The 20,724-nt window shown below is 52.7% G+C and overlaps 1 protein-coding gene across 2 annotated transcripts in view; it reads right to left on the bottom strand.

Moving 5' to 3' along the window:
- The window catches only part of RYR1 (ryanodine receptor 1), a 108,377-nt gene that overhangs the window by 5,052 nt on the left and 82,601 nt on the right, over positions 1–20,724 (bottom strand). For both annotated transcript variants that reach the window (XM_045785862.2, XM_087870750.1), the window contains 8 exons: positions 10,521–10,862; positions 7,318–8,124; positions 6,565–6,641; positions 5,844–5,997; positions 4,767–4,853; positions 3,529–3,780; positions 2,584–2,714; positions 553–595 (listed from right to left, as the gene is read on the bottom strand). In XM_045785862.2, the coding sequence (XP_045641818.2) occupies positions 553–595; positions 2,584–2,714; positions 3,529–3,780; positions 4,767–4,853; positions 5,844–5,997; positions 6,565–6,641; positions 7,318–8,124; positions 10,521–10,862 (1,893 nt within the window). The remainder of the gene's footprint in view (positions 1–552; positions 596–2,583; positions 2,715–3,528; positions 3,781–4,766; positions 4,854–5,843; positions 5,998–6,564; positions 6,642–7,317; positions 8,125–10,520; positions 10,863–20,724) is intronic.

Below are 20,724 nucleotides of genomic sequence, written 5' to 3'. Positions count from 1 at the left end.
CATCACCTGTCTTGCCAGCTTGAGTGATGTGTTTACTGCTGGCTTCCAGCTCCCTAAAGCGATTCCTGGCACAAGGCAGGTGTTTGGTAAATGTGTGTTGAGTGACTGAATGATCTAGTTTTTCTAGATGCCAGATACTGCTCACGCAGCAAGCCATATAATCTTTACAACAACCTGTGAGGTCAGCCCTCTTACCGGCACACTTTGAATCTGAGGGAAACTGAGGCACAGAAAGGCCGACACAGCTAGGAGCAGAAAAGCAGGCAATCCAGCTCCAGAGCCTGTGTGCTTAAAACAGTATGCTTCACCTCCTCCACCTTAACTAACACTTACTGGGTCCTCACTCCGGGCCAGCACTAGGCTACGTTCATGACACATGTCACGTCATCACAGAGGGCGGTGTGATTATTGCGCCCATTTCCAGACGTGGGCAAACTGAGGCAGCCAAAGCCCCTTGCGCATAAAGTGACTGCCTGTCAGGGCTGGGACGGCCAGGTGGCAGCAAAAGACCCAGCCGGGGACGCCCTGCCACCTCCCCATCCACGTCCTCACCTTTCGCTTGACAAACTTGTCCCAGTAGTTGCTGGGGAAAGACCTGCCGAGAGAGAGAGAGAGAGAGAGAGAGAGAGAGAGAGAGCCCGAGATGTTAGGGCAGGAAGGGCCAGGATCCACCAGCCAGGCCAGGGTGGGCGGAAGTTCCGATGCTTTTCGCACAGGGGACCCTGCACAGTAGGGCTGCCTCTCACTCGGAGTCAGGCTCGTGCCAGGTGAAGTTTGCCCCAGGTCAACCACTACCCCAATGCCGTGCTCGGTGGAGCCCGCGGGAGGCCTCGGGCTTGCGGGGTGGCGCCACGATGTGCAGAAGACACAAAGCGGCCCTGCAGGTAGGGGGTGGTGTGCTCTCTCACACCCTGTCGTTTAAGCTCATCGGATGATTCTGGCCCATTCGTTACCGGTTTCCTGACTCACAAGCGGATGCCCTAGAACCCTGCCAAGGTGGTGAATGAGTTTTGTTGTTTGTTGGGTTTGGCATGGAGAGTTATCATGAATCCACGGCTTCAGACCTATTTGATGTGTTTCCATTTGTGGCACTTCCCCTCCTTGCTGAGGCTCGAGCTGCCCGACCCGTGGGTCCTCTCAGCCTGCTGCTTTCCACTGAGCACATCCTCGCTTCCTGACACGCGGTAACCCTGGCTTGCTGCACTTCCCCGCCCCAGCCCGGAAATCTGTGGCTTCTCCAAGGAGCATGGTTCCTTTTGTGCGAAATGGTATTTAGAAGTCAAGGTCTCGGGCAGACACAACTTTTTTTTTTTTTTTAAGATTTTATGTATTTGTTTGACAGAGAGTGAGAGAGCACAAGCAGGGGGAGGGACAGAGGGAGACGGAGAAGCAGGGCTCCCTGCTGAGCAGGGAGCCCTGATACAGGGATGCGGGCTCGATTCCAGAACCCTGAGACCATGACCCGAGCTGAAGGCAGACGCTTCACCGACTGAGCCACCCAGGCGTCGGGCAGACACAACTTTAAACAGATGTTTCCGGGGCACCTCAGTGGCTTAGTTGGTTAAGCGTCCGATTCTTGGTTTTGGCTCAGGTCAAGATCTCGGGGTCCTGGGATCAAGCCCTGCATGGGGCTCTGCGCTCTGTGTGGAGTCTGCTTGTCCCTCTTCCTCCTTCTCTGCCCCTCCTCACCTCTCAAATAAATAAAATCTTAAAAAATAAATAACTAAACAGATGTTCCTCCTTGACTCTGTTAAGCATGTGTGCTTGAACGTGTAGAAGTCAGATGTCCCTTTGATGCTGACAATGAGAGCATAGGATGTGCTTAGTGTGGCTTCTCTCCCTTCCTCGCACCACCTCTCCTGGGCAAGCCCCTAATAAAATAACTTCCAATGCTTATCTAGGACTCACTGTGCCCCAGAAACTACATGAACGCATTTCTTTATTACAAGATCCTGGGTGCTATTATTTACCCTCCTTTTATGGATTAGGAAACTGAGGCACAGAGAGGCTAAGTGACTTGACCAAGAATTCCCAGCTAGGGTGTGGCCAACCCGGGCTTTGAACCTGACCCGGGGTTCTCATTCTAGAGATGACTGGGCCACACTGTATGAACACATGAAATGGGACTTGATGGCAGGGTGGGGAGTTGGGGACAGAGTGGGCTGGGAGTGCAATTTGGGGGTCCAGAGTCCCACCACATTGCTCTCACACACCCTCGTTCCCTCCCTGGGGTCAATTTAAAGACCAAATGATTTCCTATTGCCTACTCATGGCGGCTGGGTAAGAATCACAGGTGGGGGCAGGGTTTAATGCAGGTTCCTGGGCCCCACCCCAGACTCACTGAATCAGAATCCCCAGGGTCTGGGCCCCAGGGATCCCCATGTGTCACCAGCGCCCCCACAGGTACTTTAACACGTGGGGAAATTTGTCTGTATTATGAAGAGGAAGGCCTGAGGTTTGGGGAAACTGAGTCAGGGTCGGCAGCGACCGGAACCTCGGTCTTCTGAAGCCCAGGCCTGGCCTGGAGTGGAAGCCCAGCTCTGTCCCCTCCCACCCGCCCTGAGATGGGGGGCCGGGCCTTACGGCGTGTTGAGCACCAGCCGGTCCCACTGGCCCTTCACATCGTCATCCTCAGGCTGCTCCGTGATGTAGAGGCCGTCAAACTCCAGCTTCCGGGCCAGCTCCTTCTCCCGTTTAAAGATCACCAGGGGCACCTGGATCGCGAAGGGAGGCACAGGGGTGGGTGTCAGGCACTGGAGGAGACCGCAGCCTCGGCGGGAGCTGGGTGATCTTGCTGGCACTGCGGTGAGACCCCGTGTCTGGGGAGCCTCCCCAGAGCAATCAGATGGGTCAGGGCTGGGATGGCAGAAAGTCAGGAGAGCCCAGAAGTGGTGCCTGAAGGAGCCTGGGGCTTTCCAAGGGCGGGGGGGGGGGGGAATGAATTAAACAGAGGCAGGCGAAAGGAACTAGAAGCGAGGCAAAGCATTCCAGGCAGAGGGAACAGCATATGCAAAAGTTCTGAGCCAAAAGAACTCTATTCCTCCAATAGTAAAGTCTCGAGATTTGCTCAAACAGACCCCTCAGACCCAAACTGAAGCTTTCATAACACATCTTCTGGGGCATCACAAACCTCGGGCATCGTTACGTCAGAATCCACGTTCCCCTGTTAGCACTCATGTTATGTCCGAGACCCCACAGACCCCCACACGCTTCACTCACCAACCAATCAGTATACAGAAAATGATATTGACAATGACAAAGTCTGCCTCTTGATCTGGAAATTAACACGGCCCAGGCCCTGGCTCCTCAGCTGTGGCTCACATGAGTCCCAGTTTGAGTACTGCCCTTGCTAAAGACCCCAGTCCTGTACCCAGGCCCCCGGCCCTTACTCTCCAGTTCCAGGCGCCCCCCTCTGTCCCAACCACCGCGGGAGATCCCCCGGCCCCTGCCCTAGACCCTCGCGGCCAGCGGCCCAGCCCCTCTTCCTGCCCAGTGAGCCTCTGCCCCAGAGCCACGGTCACGACCCACCTTGAGGCAGTTGTAGCCGATGATGCAGAGGAAGGCCACCAGCGTATGCAGCAGGCTCAAGCAACGCAAGGCAGGCTCCATGTAGCCCGTGCTCTCCTCCAGGAAGTAGTACACCATGTTCTCGTCCTCGTCGCCCTCCGCTTCCTCGCCGGCCCCCGAGCCCCAGCCAGAGCCGCCACCAGACCCCACACCTGACAGGTCCCCGGCTGCTGAGCCCTCCATGTCGTCCTCCCCTGGTGGAGAGTCTGAGACCTGAAGGGGGGCAGAGGTGGGTCAGGGCCTGCCACACCCAGAACCCACGAACACAGTTAACAGCCTCCGTTCCTGACGTTGGTCAGATACAACCTCCATGAGACTGAGCATCGAGATGAAGGGTGGGCCCGGAACCCTGGCTAGCAAATCAGACTCTGTCCTGGGAATCTGCCTATTGATCTGACAGGATGACAGGAAAGCGACTGGAGCCGATTCGTCCTGACAGCGGAGTCTTAAAGAGACTGACCACCAATATTAACACGAACACTAAAATCAGGCATAGCTAACGTTTACACAGCACTTTCTATATGCCAGTACTGTTCTAAGTGCTTTCCACATGCTAATCCTCTTGTAATCCCAGCTCTCAGAGGTAGATACTGTCAGTGTCCCATTTTACAGATGAAGAAACTGAGGGGCAGTAAGGTTAAGCCCCTTGCCTAGCATCACGCAGCCAGTGGGTGGCAGAGCCAGGATTCGATCCCACAGAAGCTAGCCAGACCGCTTCTCTGTCCTGTTATCTAGATCCCTGGCAAGACCCTAGGGGGCCCTTTGTCTCTCAGGAGGCCCGGTTCTTAGCCCTTTTCTTCCATTCCATGAGCTGCCCATTTCCTCTCCCCCACAGATTTCTCTTTAGCTTATATGAAAGCAAAGACACTTCACTGATTCCATGCGTGTTGCAGAGAGGCCAAGGCCCGCACCCAGCGGCACGGGGCTGGCGAGCGGCAGAGCTGAGCGTGGAAGGCCAAACTGGTTCCCTGCTCTAACTCCTGCAGATGGTCAGCCATCTGTCCCAATGCACCCAGATACCCGCACACACTCCCACGGGAATCCCAAGATCCAGGTGTCCAGGAAGAATCTCCCCTGCACCCCCAATCCAACACCTTGTCCCTTCACTGTGGGGGCCCTGGGAACCTAGCAGGGGCTGAGCCACCCCGTCCCCCAGCCCAGATAAGCGCCTGATCCCCCTGGCCCCCCATGCCCAGCACCTTATAAAACAGCAGGATGAAGTTGATGGCAAAGGCCAAGAAGAGGGCAAGGAACCGCAGGGTGTAGAAGTTCCGGGACAGGTAGTTCTAAGATGAGGAGAGAAAGAGAAAGAGCTCACAGTCCACCTTCTTCCCTGGAGAATTCATCCCCATGATCCACCCACCAATCCAAAATCTGGTCCCACAACCTCCTAGTTATTGAGTGCTTATTGTATACCAAGATGTGCTCTAAGAGCTTTATCCACACGAACTTGTGTGGCTCTCACCACAGTCCCAGGAAGCGGGCATGGCTGATATGCCCATTTTACAGATGAGAACACCGGGGCTCAGGGAGGTGAGATGTCTTGCTCAAGGTCACACAGCCAAGAAGTGGCAGACCACCCAACCGCTCTGGTATGCTGCTTTCTGTGTGAGGCTGCCCCAACTGCTTTAGCCCAGACAGAGGACAGCTCCTTCCGTCTCTCCCTCCCTTTTTCTCTCCATCGTTCTCCCCGTCCCTCATTCTTCCCAAGCATCCTCACTGGACCACCTTGCCCCCAACAGGTTTCCTTCAGCCTCTCATGTCAGGCTGGGTCTGGAGAGGAGGCAGGACCGGCAGAGCCCTGAGCCCTGCCTCCCGAACTCCTGGCTTGGATGAGGTGAGCTCTCCCCCCAGCCTCGGACAGGAGGGGCTGGGACTGATGCGGGGGCTCCGACCCAAAGGCTGACAGCCAAGAAACAGGCCATGGCGGGAGGAACGGAAGCATGGCCTCGGTTGGATTTAGCTCTGGATAGCACATGGGGATGGGAAGCCGAGGCAGGTGGCCCCAGATGAGCAAAGGTATGGAGGTTGGAATAAGGATCTTCAGCAGGGAGAGGCTGAGGGGCCAAGCGGGGGACCACCTAAGATGCTGCCCTGTGACCAGGTCCTGGCTCTGTCTGGGGACATCTGTGCCCTCAGGCCAGCCTGGCTTCTACTGAGCGATAAGCCTGGCACAGGTGAGCTCAAGAACGGGGTGCAGAAGAGAAGTGCTGTGAAGGCACCGAGGGGGTCTCCTGGGGAGAAGAGGTGTCAGCAAGCCCTTGTGGGGTCCTCACCAAGAACTTCACCCTCTGCACTTCCAGTTCTCCCCAGAATTCTGAGCCCCCGCCTCCAGCCTCCTCCTTCTTTGGAGGGGGTGGAGGAGGTGCTGTCTTCTTGGGGGGCTCTGGTGGGGGTTCGGGGACTTCTTCCTTCTCCCCATTCTCAGCACTGGAGGGCAGGACACAGAAAGAGTGAGGAAGTGCCCGGGCAATCCATTCATTCGCTCATTCATTCATTCAAAGCCATGCACTGGGGGCCCACTCCATGCTTGGCCCAGGTCTGAATGGTGCTGGGGACACAGTGTTGAGTCACTGCCTTCATGGGGCTCAGTCCAATGGGAGTACAGACTGGTCACCAGGCAGTGGCAGCCCAGGGTGGTCAGAACTGGGATGGGGGACACTCGGGGGTTGTGGGAGCCCAGAAACCCCTCTTCCACTTGGTGGTGGAGGGTGTGTGTCAAGGCAAGCTTCCTGGAGAAGGAGACATGTGAGCTCTAGGAGGAGGAAGACCAAGATGAACATGGGAGAAAGTTCTCCGAGCGGAGGGGACAGCCCACAGGAAGGCTTGGGAGTAAGAGAGGAGCATTCATTTCCCCACTCCCTCTGACAAAGCCCCTCCTCTCGGCCCCAGCCTGGTCTGGGTGATGCTGAAGACACAGCGTGACCTCAGGACGCTCCCTGTCCAGGAGGGAGACAACGATAGGGGCCGGGCCCCTTGGACTCCAAAGCCACTCACTCGGCTTTCTCGGGCTCGGGCTCTGTCTCTGGCTCAGGCTCTGGTTCTGGAGGCAGCTCCTCTTCCTCTCCATCCACCTGGAAGCAGGGCAAGCATCAGGGAGGTGCCCCCACCCCCAGCGCCTCTCAAAGCGCCTCTGCCTGTCCCTCTCTGGGTCCCTTCCTGGTCGTTTCCCCTGCACAATCTACGTTTTCCTCTCCTTCCATCAGGAGAGGGATTATGAGTCTCATTTTACAGAGGGGAAACTGAGGCTCAGGGAGGTGGAGAGCCTTGCCAAAACACTGTGCAGGGCCAGGCTGACTCCAAGTGGAGCTCTCGTTCCCCAGGGCTTCCCATCGCCTTGACAATTGCAGCCCCACGGCACCCAGGGCCTGAGGATGGGGGCTACTTAATTCCTTACAACCGCCTTTGTATCTCTAAGGGGCTCTCCCATCGTCCCTGACCCTATCCTGGGCTGTTCTAGCTTCCGGTCCCCTTTCCCCTCTCATTTGGTTTCGGGGGTCTCCCCTCTCTCGGGCTGCAGAGACCTTGATCTCTCCCAGAAATACCTGTTTCACCGCGAGCCTTTCTCTGGGTGTCCTTCTCTGAGTCCACTTCTCCGTGGGTCTCTCTATCCCTGGTCTATGTCTCCCTGGTTTGTCTCTGCGGGCCTATCTCTCAGACTCTCTTTCCTCTCTCTGTTTCTGGGAGTCTCCCTCCCCGGCCCGTCCTTCCTCTTACGCCCAATGTCTCCAAAACCCCGGAGCCTCTCACCCCCAGCTTCCTCTTGATGATGGGGGAACCCTCGGGCGTGGGCGGCTCCACCGGCGTCGTGTCACCCATGTCCCCGAGGCCGCCCGCCCCTTCGGGCCGGAAGGGGCCCCCGTCCGCCACGACAGCGGCCCCGTCGGCTCCTCCCGGGCCGGCCTCGTGCGCCGCCGCCTCCTCGTCGCCCGCGCCCTCCGCCTCGTCGCCCGCGCCCTCGCCCGCGCCCTCGCCGTCCGCGTCGCCGCCGGGCCCGGTGGGCTGCTCGCCATGCACCTCGTCGCCCGTGGGGTCGGGCATGCCGGCCAGGAGCTCGGTCACCGTCACCTTCTTGGCGCCCTCCACGAGGCCGCCGCCGAAGAGCGAGCCCCAGAGCAGGCGCAGCGCGCCTGCCGCCGCGCCCGCGCCCGCGCCCGCCGCGCGCGCCACCGCCGCCCAGAGCAGCGCCGCCACCGCCGCGGCCGCCTCGCGCGCCGTGAGCCGCCGCAGCCGCCGCACGCGCCGCCGCAGACTGCGGTAGCTGAGGCCGCGCAGCGCCCGCGCCGCCGCCGCCGCCGCGCGCGCCGTCAAACCCGCCGCCGCCGGCCCCGCCGCGCCCTCGGGCCCCGCCGCGCCCTCCTCCGCGCCCTCGACGCCCGCCTCGGCCGCGCCGTCGTCCTCGTTCTCCTCCGGCTCGCCCTCGGGCTCGGAGATCTGCGCGGCGATCTGCATCTCGAAGATGGTGTCCTCGCAGAAGCTCACGAAGAGCTCCATCTTCTCGGACTCGCCGCCCTCGTTCACCACGTCGAAGATGAACTGCCGCTTGGACTCCTTGACCTGCGTGCGGGGCGGGGGCGCCACGGGGTGAGCGCGCGGGCCGCCGAGCCCCCCACCCCGACCCCGCACAGGGTGTGTGACGGCGAGGATCCCGCGGAATCCCCACCCACGATCCTAGACGAGGGGCTCGGCTGCCCCAGTCTTCGCAGCTGGGGAAATGGGGGCCTAGCAAGTCACGTCCTCGGGGTGCAGCAGCCGAGCGGTGGCCTTAGGGAGGATTGGATTCCCCACAAGCTGGCCCGGGAACTGATGCTCCTCGCTCCTCTGAGAGATGGAGCGTAGTGGGTGAGGGCAAAGGTTCCACAGCCGGCCAGCCTGTCTGGGTGCCAACCCGGATTCTGCCACTGAGTCGCTGGGTGACTTAGACGTAACTCTCTGGGCCCCGGTTTCCCCCTCCGAAATTGGGGGATAATAATAGGACCTCAGTTATAGGGTTGGTGTGAGGATTCAGTTAGTTCAGAGATGCCGAGGGATGAGAACCGTGCCCGGAGCCTAATAAATGCCACATGGCGCTCGCTGTTATAGGGCTGCAGAGCGCTGGAGGTCCACGCGGCACACGTGGCCTCGAGCAGAAGGAGAAAGTGGGAATGCGAGGGGGTGAGCAGGCAGAACGGGGTGTTTGGAGGAATTCAGAGACAGAGTGTGCATGTGGGGAGCACGTGAGAGGTGGGGGTGGGGTGGAGGTGGGTGGAGCACCCACAGGTTGTAGAAGTGTGAAAGGCCTGTGGTGAGCCGGGGCTTCCTGCAGGTGGAGGGATGTGGCAGACATCCTGCGTGCAAGGATGGTGCAACCACTTTTATGCCAGATTGCTTGCGGAGGAGGGGTATGCAATCGGGCCCCAAGGGACATGGGTGAATGTGCAAAATCTTGAGGGGTCCTGTGGAGTATGTGAGTGGGCACCAGGGACTAAGGGAGGAATTGGGTGGCGGTATGGGAAGATGTGGGAAGGATGCCACCGTGTGGGGCTCAAGTGTCCACTGTGGACGTGGGCACACGTGGCAGCCATGCAAGGGCCTGGGGCCCAAACTGAAGGGGAGCCTTAGTGTGGGAGGGGCCTGTAATTCATAGCGTCAGCGGATGTGAGGCAGGCGTGAGTGTGCAAGGGGAACCCGGGAGTCAGTGCAATAAGGCCCAGAATATGAGGACAGGGTTCAGCGTGGAAAATGAGCCCAGGTGTGCTTGAGCCAGGTGTCACTGAGGAGACACGAGGGGCCCATTTGTGGAGGGGGTGATGGGAGTGCAAGCCTCATGGGCTACAAGTGTGAGATGGGAAGGGGTGTGCAAGAGCATGTGGGAGGAATGTGCAGGTGAGGAACAAATGGGAAGTGGGAGTGTAAGGGGCATGCAGTGTGTGTGAGCAAGAGGACTACTGGGGCAACAGAGTCAGGGCTGGAGGCTGAGAGTGTGTGAGGGGCACATGGGAGTGCAAGAGGATAGGGAATGGGAGCTACATGCAAGCTAAGTGTGAGCTGGCTGGGGGCCTACTAGAGCCACATGAGTGTACTCTTGGGGCAAGTGAGCGTGTAAGGGGCATTCAGACATTTGTGGGTGGGCATGTGAGAGGCTGAGACAGGACACATCAGGCCGAGGATAGGCCTGGCCGCCAAGGACACTCAGTGGCTCTGTGGGTGAGTCGGAGTGTGGTCCAAGCGTGCGCGGGTGATCATGGGCATGCCACAGAGGGCATGCGGGGGATGGATAAGTGAGGGGTGGATAACCATATGGTGTGCCAGGACTATAACCTCAGGGTGAGTGTACAAGGGGTGTGCACCAACACGTGGACCCCAAGTAAGTGGACATCATTTCCCGGGACCTCAGAGAGCATTTGGGGGCACATGCGGTGACTGGTGAGGAGGAGGCCAGCAAAACAAGGTACCCCCACCCCCGGCCCCGAGCCTCCAAGGTGAGTGTGCAAAAGAGAGGGCATGAGTAGGCCAGCTCGAGAGAGGGCACACCAGGGGCTGCTGGGAAGATGAGCAAGGAAGATGTATAACCATCTATAACCAACGTGTTCCAGTACGTGACAGCGTGGGTGTGAATAGAACTATAAGGACACACTAGAGCTCCCAGGGTGAGTGTGCAAGTGGCAGGCATGGTGTTCAAGCAGCCAGTGAGGGCACAGCAATGCTAGTACGTGTGCGAGGGGCTTACATCTATCTTCGGGCTAAATCTGCTAGAGGTGGGCAGCGGAGACCCGGGGACGTGCAAGGGCACCGCAGGGCCCATAGCATGGGTGCAAAGGCTGGGCATGGGTTTGCATGAGTGCAGCAAGGGCCCCCCAGGGCCTGCGCAGAGGCTGTACAAAGCGGGTACCCGCCCCTGTGGGGTCCAAGCGTGCAAGGAGCATGCGCCGGAGCTGGGGGAGGTGAGCATGCACGGGCGCAGGCCCGCCAACCTGGGGCATCTCCCACTGGGTGCGGTTGGTCTCCGAGATCTCGAAGTAGATGCGCTCGATGCGGCGCGAGGCACCCATGATCTCGATGCGGCCCAGGTAGGGCCGGAAGTACTCGAGGATACTCTCCGCCAGCTCGAGGAAGTTGCGCAGGCGCGGGTCGTGGGGCACGTGCTCCGACAGGTTGGTAAGCAGCACTGCCACGTTGAAGCCGATGTCGCGGGCTGGCTCCTGGAAGCGGTTGGCGAACTCCTCACAGTTGATCATCTCGTTCTCATCTGCTTCGGAGCAGGAAAGCAGGAACTGGATTTCTGGGCCTGTGAACTGCTTCTGGCTGTCCATAGCCTGCGGTCGGGCAGGGGTGGGCGGGAGAGGTCAGAGGGCCGGCCGGGGAGCCTCAGTGCTCTTCTTAAAAACAGTTATGGGCTTTTCATAAAGGCAGAAAATTCCAGAATCATAACCATCACCCAGGGCTGAAACCCCGGCAGGTTAGCACAGATAGGGCTGTACCGGAATGCTGCGTTTCCACAAAGCGGAGCCACCATCCACCGTAAGACACATTCCTTTTTCACAGATGGTAAGATGTGAATCGGTGAAACTCATCACTTGTGTAGAATAGTAAAGAAATGCTGCCCCAGGCTCTCCATGTGCCCTGCAGGCCTGCTGTCTACCCTCCCTGCTTGTGGGCTCCTGTGGCCTGTCCCAGAGGCTCCCGGGGACCCTGTGGAGGTAGGCAGGGTCTGTCCAGTTGGGGTCAGGGAACTAGAAGAGAATGGTGCTCTCCCTGACTTCCTCCCTGAGCTGGTCATGTCCCTCCCTCGGATGTCAGCCCTACAGTCCCACCCACACAACTTCTATCTCCAAGTTAGGTAACTACTGTCTCCTCCAGGACAGCCCCTCGAGGGCTAGGGCCCTGACTGATTCATGTCACCTCCCACCCCAAACCTTCCCGAAGGCCCGTTTGGGCTGCCCCCACCCCTTTCCAGCAAGTACATTATTGACACTCGACACAGTGGAGAGCTCTGAATTTCAGCTGGAAACAAAGTCATATGCCCATCACCCCAGAATTAAATGCTCACATGGACATATTTTTCAAATACTAAATATTTAAGAACTAAAACATTACAGGTATGATTGGAGCCTTCTGCGCATTCTTGTTTCACTCTCCCCCCCACCATGCCACCCCCACCTTCTCCCAAAGTAACCATTATCCTGGCGTTGATCTATCCTTCCAAACATGTCTCAATACTTCTACTACCTAAATATCCTGGCGTTTTCTCACAAAAATACATACTATTCCATGCATTTTTTTTAATTTAAAGAAATGCTATTATATAATTTGAAACTTGCTTTTTTTCACTCAACTATGTTTTCAAGATCTATCCATGTTGATATATGGATCAAATGAATTCATTTTTACTGCTGAGTAGTATTTTTAATAAATGTAACACCATATATCCTCCCGATAGTGGACATTTTGGTTATTTCCAGTTTTTTACTTTACAGACAACACTTTCATTGAACAGTCTTGTGCTGATCTCCTGTGCACTTGTTGCAAGAAGTTCTCTAGAGCAGTTTTTCAAATGTTTTGACTGCACTCACAGTAAGAATGCATTTTGTAGTGGGACTCCAGAGAAAGGGGTTTATGATATGATTCTGACTTTCGTTATGCAACACACTCTGCCGTGTTCGATACCATTTTATTTTCAAAGATGCTGGGCATGACTTAACTAAATTAATTTCATGACCCTCAGATGAATCGCAGCATGCAGTCTGAGAAATGCTGCTCCGGGGGAGGAACAGAAGCGAAATCTTCTGGCTCTAAAAAGTGCTTTGTAGCCAAGAACTTTGCAAAATGCTTTCTAAATGAGTAACATGCTTTGCAAATCATGAAGGGCTCTAGAAACCACAGAGTGTGGAGACATCATCACACAGGAACCCCTCATCATCTACCATTGCCGCACCGGCCTGCTGCCCCCACTTCGGATGCGGTGTGACGCTGCCGTCTTCAAAGACCCCCTCCCAATGGAGAGGCCTGGAACTATATTCCCCTCCATTCGGTCTTGGACTCTGCTCTTGTGATTTGTGGCCCTCTCTTTGTCATCATCCATTTGCCCACTCCCCTTCTTTCGAAATACCTCTTTCTCTGATGGCTCTCAGCTTCCTATGCTGGAGTCCTCCTTTATTCCAGACTTCTACGGGTTGGGGGCACCAGGCCTGGAATCTGCACCCCTTTCTTGAGATGCACACTCTCTATGGAGATATCATTGAGGCCCAAGGCTCTGAACACTATCCCATAACCAATGAGCGCCCAGTGTACATCTCAGCCTTAACTTCTCCCCAGAATCCAGACACTCAACTGCTGAAGCCCCTATCTAACATCCTTTTGTGGAGCTCTACCCCAAACTGGCAACAGTCCAAACTGAACTCTTGATTTCAAAACCTCGCCTCCCACTGTCTTACCCATCTCAGGAATAGCATCGCTCCCCACCCCGCTGCTTAAGCTAAAACCTTTGAGTCATCCTTGATTCCTCTTTTCTATCTCACCGCCCACACTTGATTCATCAGCAAATCTGTCAGCTCCGCCTTCACAGATCTAGAACCCACACACATCTGCCCCCTCGATGGTCCCACCCTGGTTTCTGTCCTGCATTGTCACCCACTGGACTCTCACAGCAACCTCTTCCCTGTTCCCCTGCTCCCCCTCTATCCCCAGGCAGGCGACCCTGTAAACATCAAAGGACACACCTCTCCCTGCTCAGAATCGTACCTTGGCTCCATTTCATTCAGGTTAAAAATTCGAGTCTTCCCTGCAGCCAACCAGGCCCTGCACGTCTGCTGCCTTCCTCCCCTCTTGCACTTGACCTCTTCCATTTTCCCCATCAACAGCCCTCTCCAGTTATGCTGGCCCCCTTGCCACCCCTCTGGTTCCCACCTTTCAGCATTTAGACTTTCTGTCCCCTTTCTCTGGGGATGCCACAACCACCCCCATCTCCACAGGGCACATTTCAGCTCTCAGCTTCAATGCTCTTTTCTGGAAAGGCCTCCCCCATCCACCAGGTTGACAGGGCTTAGTCCACCTATGCTCTCTCTCATGGTACACTGCTCATTTCCTTCAGACTACAGATTATAACCTGAAATTATTTTGTTTAGTTTTTGTTTGTTTGGGTTTTTTTGTTTTGTTTTGTTTTGTTTTAGAGAGGAAGGGGGAGGAGGGGCAGAGAGAGAATCTTAAGCAAGCCCCACGCCCAGCGCTATGGGGCTCAACCTCACCATCCTGAGATCATGACCGGAGCTGAAATCAAGAGTTGAACAGTTAATCGACTGAGCTACCCAGGCGCCCCTATCTAGTTATTTTCATCTGCCCCTTCCCACTGGGCTACCTGCTCTGAGGGTGGGATCCCTGTCTGTTCTGCTTGCTGCTACACATAGTAGATGCTTAGGACACAGCTGTCCAGTGAATTAAGCATCTTGAAAACAGAGAAGAGTTTGTCCCTTCGTTATAATTTTTAATTAAAATTTCCTTTTAAATTAAAATTAAAATTTCCTTGTAAAAATCCTGACCTTGCCATTTAAACCAAAAAGAAACCGAAACGCCTGTTGTGAAATACATTTTTGTAAAGAGTCTGGGAATCCTATGAAGCTTTGTGTTTAGGAAACCATACGATGCGTGATAAATGGTCCCTTAGAAATAAGAATATTAACAAAAATGAGAAGATGATGGTCATTTTGCAGTCTCTAGCGCACTAACGTGTCTGGGTAGCGAATAGCAGCAGCAGCTGACCTCACCAAAGGAGAGATGACAAGCAAGGATTTGCCTCCTGATGAATGTAGGCGGCTCCACAGAGGATGTGCCGACAAAACAAACAACAAACAAGCAGATCCGAACCTACATCTGATGGGCTTCTTGACCTAAGTCTCAGTTTACAGGAAACACAGGGGAAGGAGGAACACGCTACATGACACTACAAAGTTGCCTGAGCCATGGAAACCGTGCGGAACTCTGCGAACAGGACAGGCACTTTCCTATGAGAGCCAAGGGCCACTTGGGGCTGCTGAGCCCTTGAATCAGGGCTACATACTGGATGTCAAAGACTTAGCATGAGAAAAAGAATGTAAGATGCAGAATAGTTGTTTTGTATTGATTACATGTTGAAATGATATTTTGGATATATGAGGTTAAATAAAATATATTTTTTTGAAAATGACCTCATGCGTGTCTTTTTGCCCTTTAAAAGCGGGGATGCTAGAAACATTTAAATGATGCATGTTACTCACACTGTATTTCTGGTTTTTTAAAAAAGTAAACTCTACTCCCAACATGGGGCTCAAAGTCACGACCCTGGGATCAAGAGCTGCATGTTCTACCGACGGAGCCAGCCGGGCGCCCTGCTCACACTGTATTTCTGTCAGAGAGCACCCCTCTATAGGGCCGAGCACCTGGGGCTCCAGCAGATCGCTACAAGGAAAAGGAAAAGTGCTGGAGGGGAAGCGGGAGATACAAGGAGGTTTAAAGAAATAGCAACCAGTTGCAATGGGTGGACCTTGTTTGGATCTTGGTTCAGAAAACATTTTTGGGCGTCTTCCTTCAGCTCAGGTCATAATCTCAGGGTCCTGGGATCGAGTCCTGTATTGGGCTCCCTGCTCAGCTGGGTGTCTGCTTCTCCTTGGTTCCCTTTCCCCCTCCCCCAGCTCATGGTCGCTCTCGCTCGCTCTCTTGCTCTCGCTTTCACTCTCTCTCAAATAAATAAAATCTTTAAAAAAAAGAAAACATTTTAATTTTTTAAAGATTTATTTCTTTTCTAAAGATTTTATTTATTAGAGAGAGAGATTGGGAGGAGGAGCAGAGGGAGAGGGACAAGCAGACTCCCTGCTGAGCGAGGAGCCCAAGGTGGGCTCCATCCCAGGACCCTGAGATCATGACCTGAGCCAAAATGAAGAGTCAGCTGCTTAACTGACTAAACCACCCAGGCTCCCCTATTTATTTTAGAGAGAGAGAGAGAGCTCGTGCAAGTGGGGGTGGGGTGGGGTCAGGGAGAGGTAGAGGGAGAAAGAGGGAGAGAATCTTTTTTTTTTTTTTTTTAAGGAGAGACACTTTATTTATTTTTTGGTTTTTTTTTTTTTTAAGATTTTATTTATTCATTTGACAGAAAGAGAGACAGCCAGCGAGAGAGGGAACACAAGCAGGGGGAGTGGGAGAGGAAGAAGCAGGCTCCCAGCAGAGCAGGGAGCCCAATGCAGGGCTCGATCCCAGGACCCTGGGATCACGCCCTGAGCCGAAGGCAGAAGGCAGACGCTCAGTGACTGAGCCACCCAGGCGCCCCTGAGGGAGAGAATCTTAAGCAGGCTCCACGTCCATTGTGGAGCCCGACTCCGCTCGATCTCATGACCCTGAGATCATGACCTGAGCTGAAACCAAGAGTCAGACTCTCAACAGACTCTCACCCAGGTGCCCCCAGAAAACACTTTTTAAATTATAAGTGATATTTATGAGATTTGGAAATGTGAACATTGACTAGATATTTGATGATTTAAAGAATTGTAGATACTTTTTGTTTGTTTTTTTTCCCTTTTCGGTTAGGAATGATAATGACATTGTGGTTTGTGATTATAAAAGGAAAAGTAATTTTCCTTACAAAAGAAAAGTCTTTTTTAAAAATTTTTTATCCATTTATTTGAGAGAGCGAGAGTGAGACAGCACAAGAGGGGGGAGGTACAGAGGGAGCGGGAGCAGCAGACTCCTTACTGAGCAGGGAAGCCCAGCACAGGCTCAATCCCAGAACCCTGAGATCATGACCTGAGCCGATGGCAGATGCCCAACCAACTGAGCCACCCAGGTGCCACAAAAGAAAAATCTTTAAGACCATCTATTATACAACTCCATTTACACGAAGTGTCCAGAACAGGCAAAACTATAGAGACAGAAAGTAGATTAGCAGTTGTCAGGGGCCTGGGTGGGGGAAGTGGGAAGTAACTGCCAAAGGGTACAGGGTGTCTTTTTTGGGGTGATTAAAATGTTCTAAAATTAGATTGTACTTATGGTTGCACAATTGTGTGAATATGTCCAAAAAAAACCCGCATTGAATTGTACGTTTTAAATGGATGAATTTGGGGCGCCTGGGTGGCTCAGTCGTTAAGCGTCTGCCTTCGGCTCAGGGCGTGGTCCCGGCTTTCTGGGATCGAGCCCCGCATCAGGCTCCTCCGCTGGGAGCCTGCTTCTTCCTCTCCCACTCCCCCTGCTTGTGTTCCCTCTCTTGCTGGCTGTCTTTCTGTCAAATAAATAAATAAAATCTTTTTAAAAAAATAAATGGACGAATTTATGAGGTCTACCCAAATAACATTTGCAGACTAAAAAAAAAAAAAAAATAGGGAAAACCTCAAAACAGTACTGACCAAGCATAAGTTACTAGCCTGCAATGTGTCTTCGGCCACCAGGGAGGGCTTTCTCACCCGTAGTAGGTGTTTTGGAGTCTGCAAAGTACTTATCAATGAAGACATGCCTTGCAAAGTGCGAACTCTGTCAACCACAAAGATCATGGGAAACCAGACAACAATGTTATACTTTTAAAATGCAGATCTATGTATGCACAGAAATTGAGAAAGAAACATCTGGAGAGATGTGCACCAAGGTGGATGCCAGTGGTAGTCTTTGGAGAGGTGGGAAGAGAACAGGATTGGGGGTGGGGGCCAAAAGGGACCTCGACCATAGTGGTAAGTTCTGAGTTTCTTTACAAGAAGAATGTATTCTTGTATTACCTATTTCATGAAACGTGAATCAGATAGTTTAAATGATTTCGACATGAAAATCAAAGTATTCTGCATAGCCAAAAAATATACAGTAACACCAAAAGCAAAGTCAAAAGACAAATGATGAACTAGGAAAAACAGGTGCAACTCCTATCACTAACAAAGTTATAATCAGCCTAATACATAAAGAGCTCTTAGAAATCAGGGAGAAAAATACCATCATCCCAATAGAAAAATAAGCCAAGGACACGGTCGGTTCACTGAACAAGGTAATACAGAAGAAATAACAGAAAAAGATGTTTCACTGCACCCCTAGTAGGAGCAATGTGAACTTAAACTGCACAGCAATATTGTTTTTCACCTATCAGATTGGCAAAGGTCCAAATATTTGACAATGCGGTCTGGTGGCGAGGCTGTGGGGAAACAGGCACTCTCACATGCTGCTAATGACAGGGAAAAACAGAGGGCAAAATTTGTCCAAATGACAAATGCATTTTCTCTTTAACCCAGAAATCCTGCTTTTGGAAGTATATTCTTAGATATAACCGCACATAAAGAATGACATTATGTACAAGGGTATTTGTGGTGGCCAGCATTGCTAGTGGTCCAAATGGAGCCTTCCTCAGCACACTTACTCCCACCTGCTGGAAATTCACAGTACAAATTTACAATATTCTGTGCTATCAACTGTACCTTCGTGCAGTGCACAACTTGCACAACTGCCCATGAGTTGTAAAAGCAAAAGACTAGGAGCGAAGCAGGTGTCTGTCAATAAAGAATAATCAAAGAAACCATAATATATACATAAGATAGAATACTGGGCACCTTCACAGAAAGAATGAGGTCACTCTCTGATCTCCAGAATATATTATTAAGTGATATAGACCGGTGTATGTAGTTCACTGCCTGTTATGCAAGAAAGGAGGAAAATAACAAAATGGGGGGGGGGGACCGATGCAAGGATACCAAGGAAACTAATGTTACTCACAGCAGTGGGGAGGGCGGGGGAGGGGGGAAGTGGGCTGAGAAAGCAGTGGGAGTGAGACTTCCCACTTCATACCTTGTTACATTTTTGCTGTTTAAATTATGTGAATATATTCTCTATTCCAAAATAAAACCAACGCACTTTTCAAGTTGCAGATTGTAACTTTGTGACACTGAGCTACTGAGCTATAAAATGTGTATATGACATCAACCCTGTTCTGTGTGAAGCCCTGAACAGTCAGGAGGGATCTGTACCCATTTCATTTTTAAAATTCATCTTATGACTCAACGTTCATACAAATTTACCAATCTCTCTCTATTTCCTCCACCCCTGAGCCCTTCATACCACTCACTTTTCTATTCTGTTTCTACCAGTTCTTTTCTTTTCTTTTCTTTTAAGATTCCACATGTAAGTGATGCCATGAACTATTTGTCTTTCTGTTTCTGGCTTATTTCACTTAGCATAATGTCCTCCTGGTTCATCCATGTTGTTGCAAATCACAAGATCTCCTTCTTTTAAAAGGCAGAGTAATAGTCCGTTATATATCACATTCAGAGGTTAGCTCCATACCCCGGCTATTGTGAACAATGGTGTAATGAACATGGGAGCACAGCTATCTCTTCAAGACAATGGATTTGTTTCCTTCGGATATATACCCAGAAGTGGCTTTGCTGGATCCTACAGCAGTTCTATTTTTTAATTTCATTTCCTAGTTCTACATTAATTTCATTTCATTTCATTTTTTAAGAAAAAAATACTCTTTTCCTTAGTGGCCACACCATTTCACATTCTCACCAACGGTGCATGAGGGTTCCTTTTTCTCTATCTTCACCCACACTCGTTATCTCTTGCCTTTTCATAACAGCCATCCTCTCGGGTGTGCGGTGGTATCTCATTGTGGGCGTGATTTGCATTTTCCCTGATGTGGAGCACCTTTTATTTATTTATTTTTTAAGGAGGTTCCGCACCCAGTGCGGAGCCCAATGTGGGGCTCGAACTCACGACCCTGAGCTCGAGACCTGAGTGGAGATCAGGAGTCGCGTGCTTAATGACGGAGCCACCCAGGTGCCCCTCGAGCACGTCGTCATGTACCTGTTGGCCATTTGTATGTCTTCTGAAAAATACCTATTCAGGTCCTCTGCCCATTTAAAAATTAGGTTATTTGGGTTTTTGTTTTTGTTTTTGTTTTTGTTTTTTTTTGCTGTTGAGTTGTGTAAGTTCCTTGCATGTTCTGGATATTAGCCCCTTACCATATCTGTGGTTTGCAAATATTTTCTCCCATTCCATAAACTGCCTTTTCATTTCATTGATGGCTTTCCTTTTCTGAGAAGAATCATTTAAAGGTTACGAATGAGGTGTATTTTAGCTCCTACATGGTGATTGTTGGTTCCCTGGCTGACGGAGATTCTCTCCCTAAACCTGCCAGGCTCGAGGGTAGGGCTGGGACTTCAGGCCAGGGCCTGGAACCGAGGGAATGTTCGCTCTTTATTGGACTAGATCAATGGCCGAGTCAGGAGGCTGTGTGCTCTGCAGCCAGGCTGCCTGAGCTCTAATCCCAGCTTTGCCACGTATTAGCTGTGTGACCCTGAGCATGTCGCTTTGCCTCCCCATGCCTCAGTTTCCACTTCCGTCAATGAGAATAAAAAATAGTCCTTACCACTTGGGGATGCTGTAAAGACTACGTGACCTAATCCATGTACACACAGGACCTGGCACAGAGTGAGAACATGGTAACTATCAGCTCTTCCGGAGGGGGAGGGCTCAGGAACTGCAACAGTGAAGAGGCTGGGAGAGGTCGGCAGCGAGGGTGGGGGTCCCACAAGTGCGAGGCACAGACGCCCGGGGAAGCAGGCATCGCGGAGGGGAGGAAATGGCCGACAGTGGCAGATGCCGCCAAGACAACAGAGGAGAGATTTGGGGGTGAAGAGGTCACTGACCATCTTGGTCAGGGTAGTCTCAGGAGAGTGACAGGGACTGAAGCCAGCAAGCCCTGAGTCAGGGAGGGGGTGGGAGGTGAGAAAGGAGTGAGCGGAGGGAGACAGTCCTTGGGAGGTATGGCTGAGAAGGGGGAGAGACGCGGGGATGCTCTCAGGACGCCTGGGAGGCCGGGGACACTTTATTTTTAACTCAGCAGACCCTGAACATTTAAATGTTTGTTAAATGCGTAGTCACGGTTGCAACTCCTGGATTAAAATAAGAAGGCACGGGTCTACACTGATATATACAAATAAATGGATGGACGAGTACAGCAAAATGGTACCTACGAAAGGTAAAGGGTATGGTGAAGTTAGGAAACCACCATCTGTTGGGGCGCCTGGGTGGCTCAGTCGGTTAAGCTTAAGCATTGGACTCTTGATTTTGGCCCAAGTCATGATCTCAGGGTCGTGAGATCGAGCCCCATGTCGGGCTCTGCACTTGGTGTGGAGTCTGCTTGGGATTCTCTCTCTCTCCCTCTGCCCCTCCCCCCTAAGAAAA

This window comes from Ursus americanus, chromosome 21, assembly GCF_024610735.1.
Source record: "Ursus americanus isolate L20-20 chromosome 21, mUrsAme1.1.p, whole genome shotgun sequence".
Lineage (NCBI taxonomy): Eukaryota > Metazoa > Chordata > Mammalia > Carnivora > Ursidae > Ursus > Ursus americanus.
Note: the sequence above shows the minus strand (reverse complement) of the source record. Positions and strands in the feature narration are given on the sequence as shown.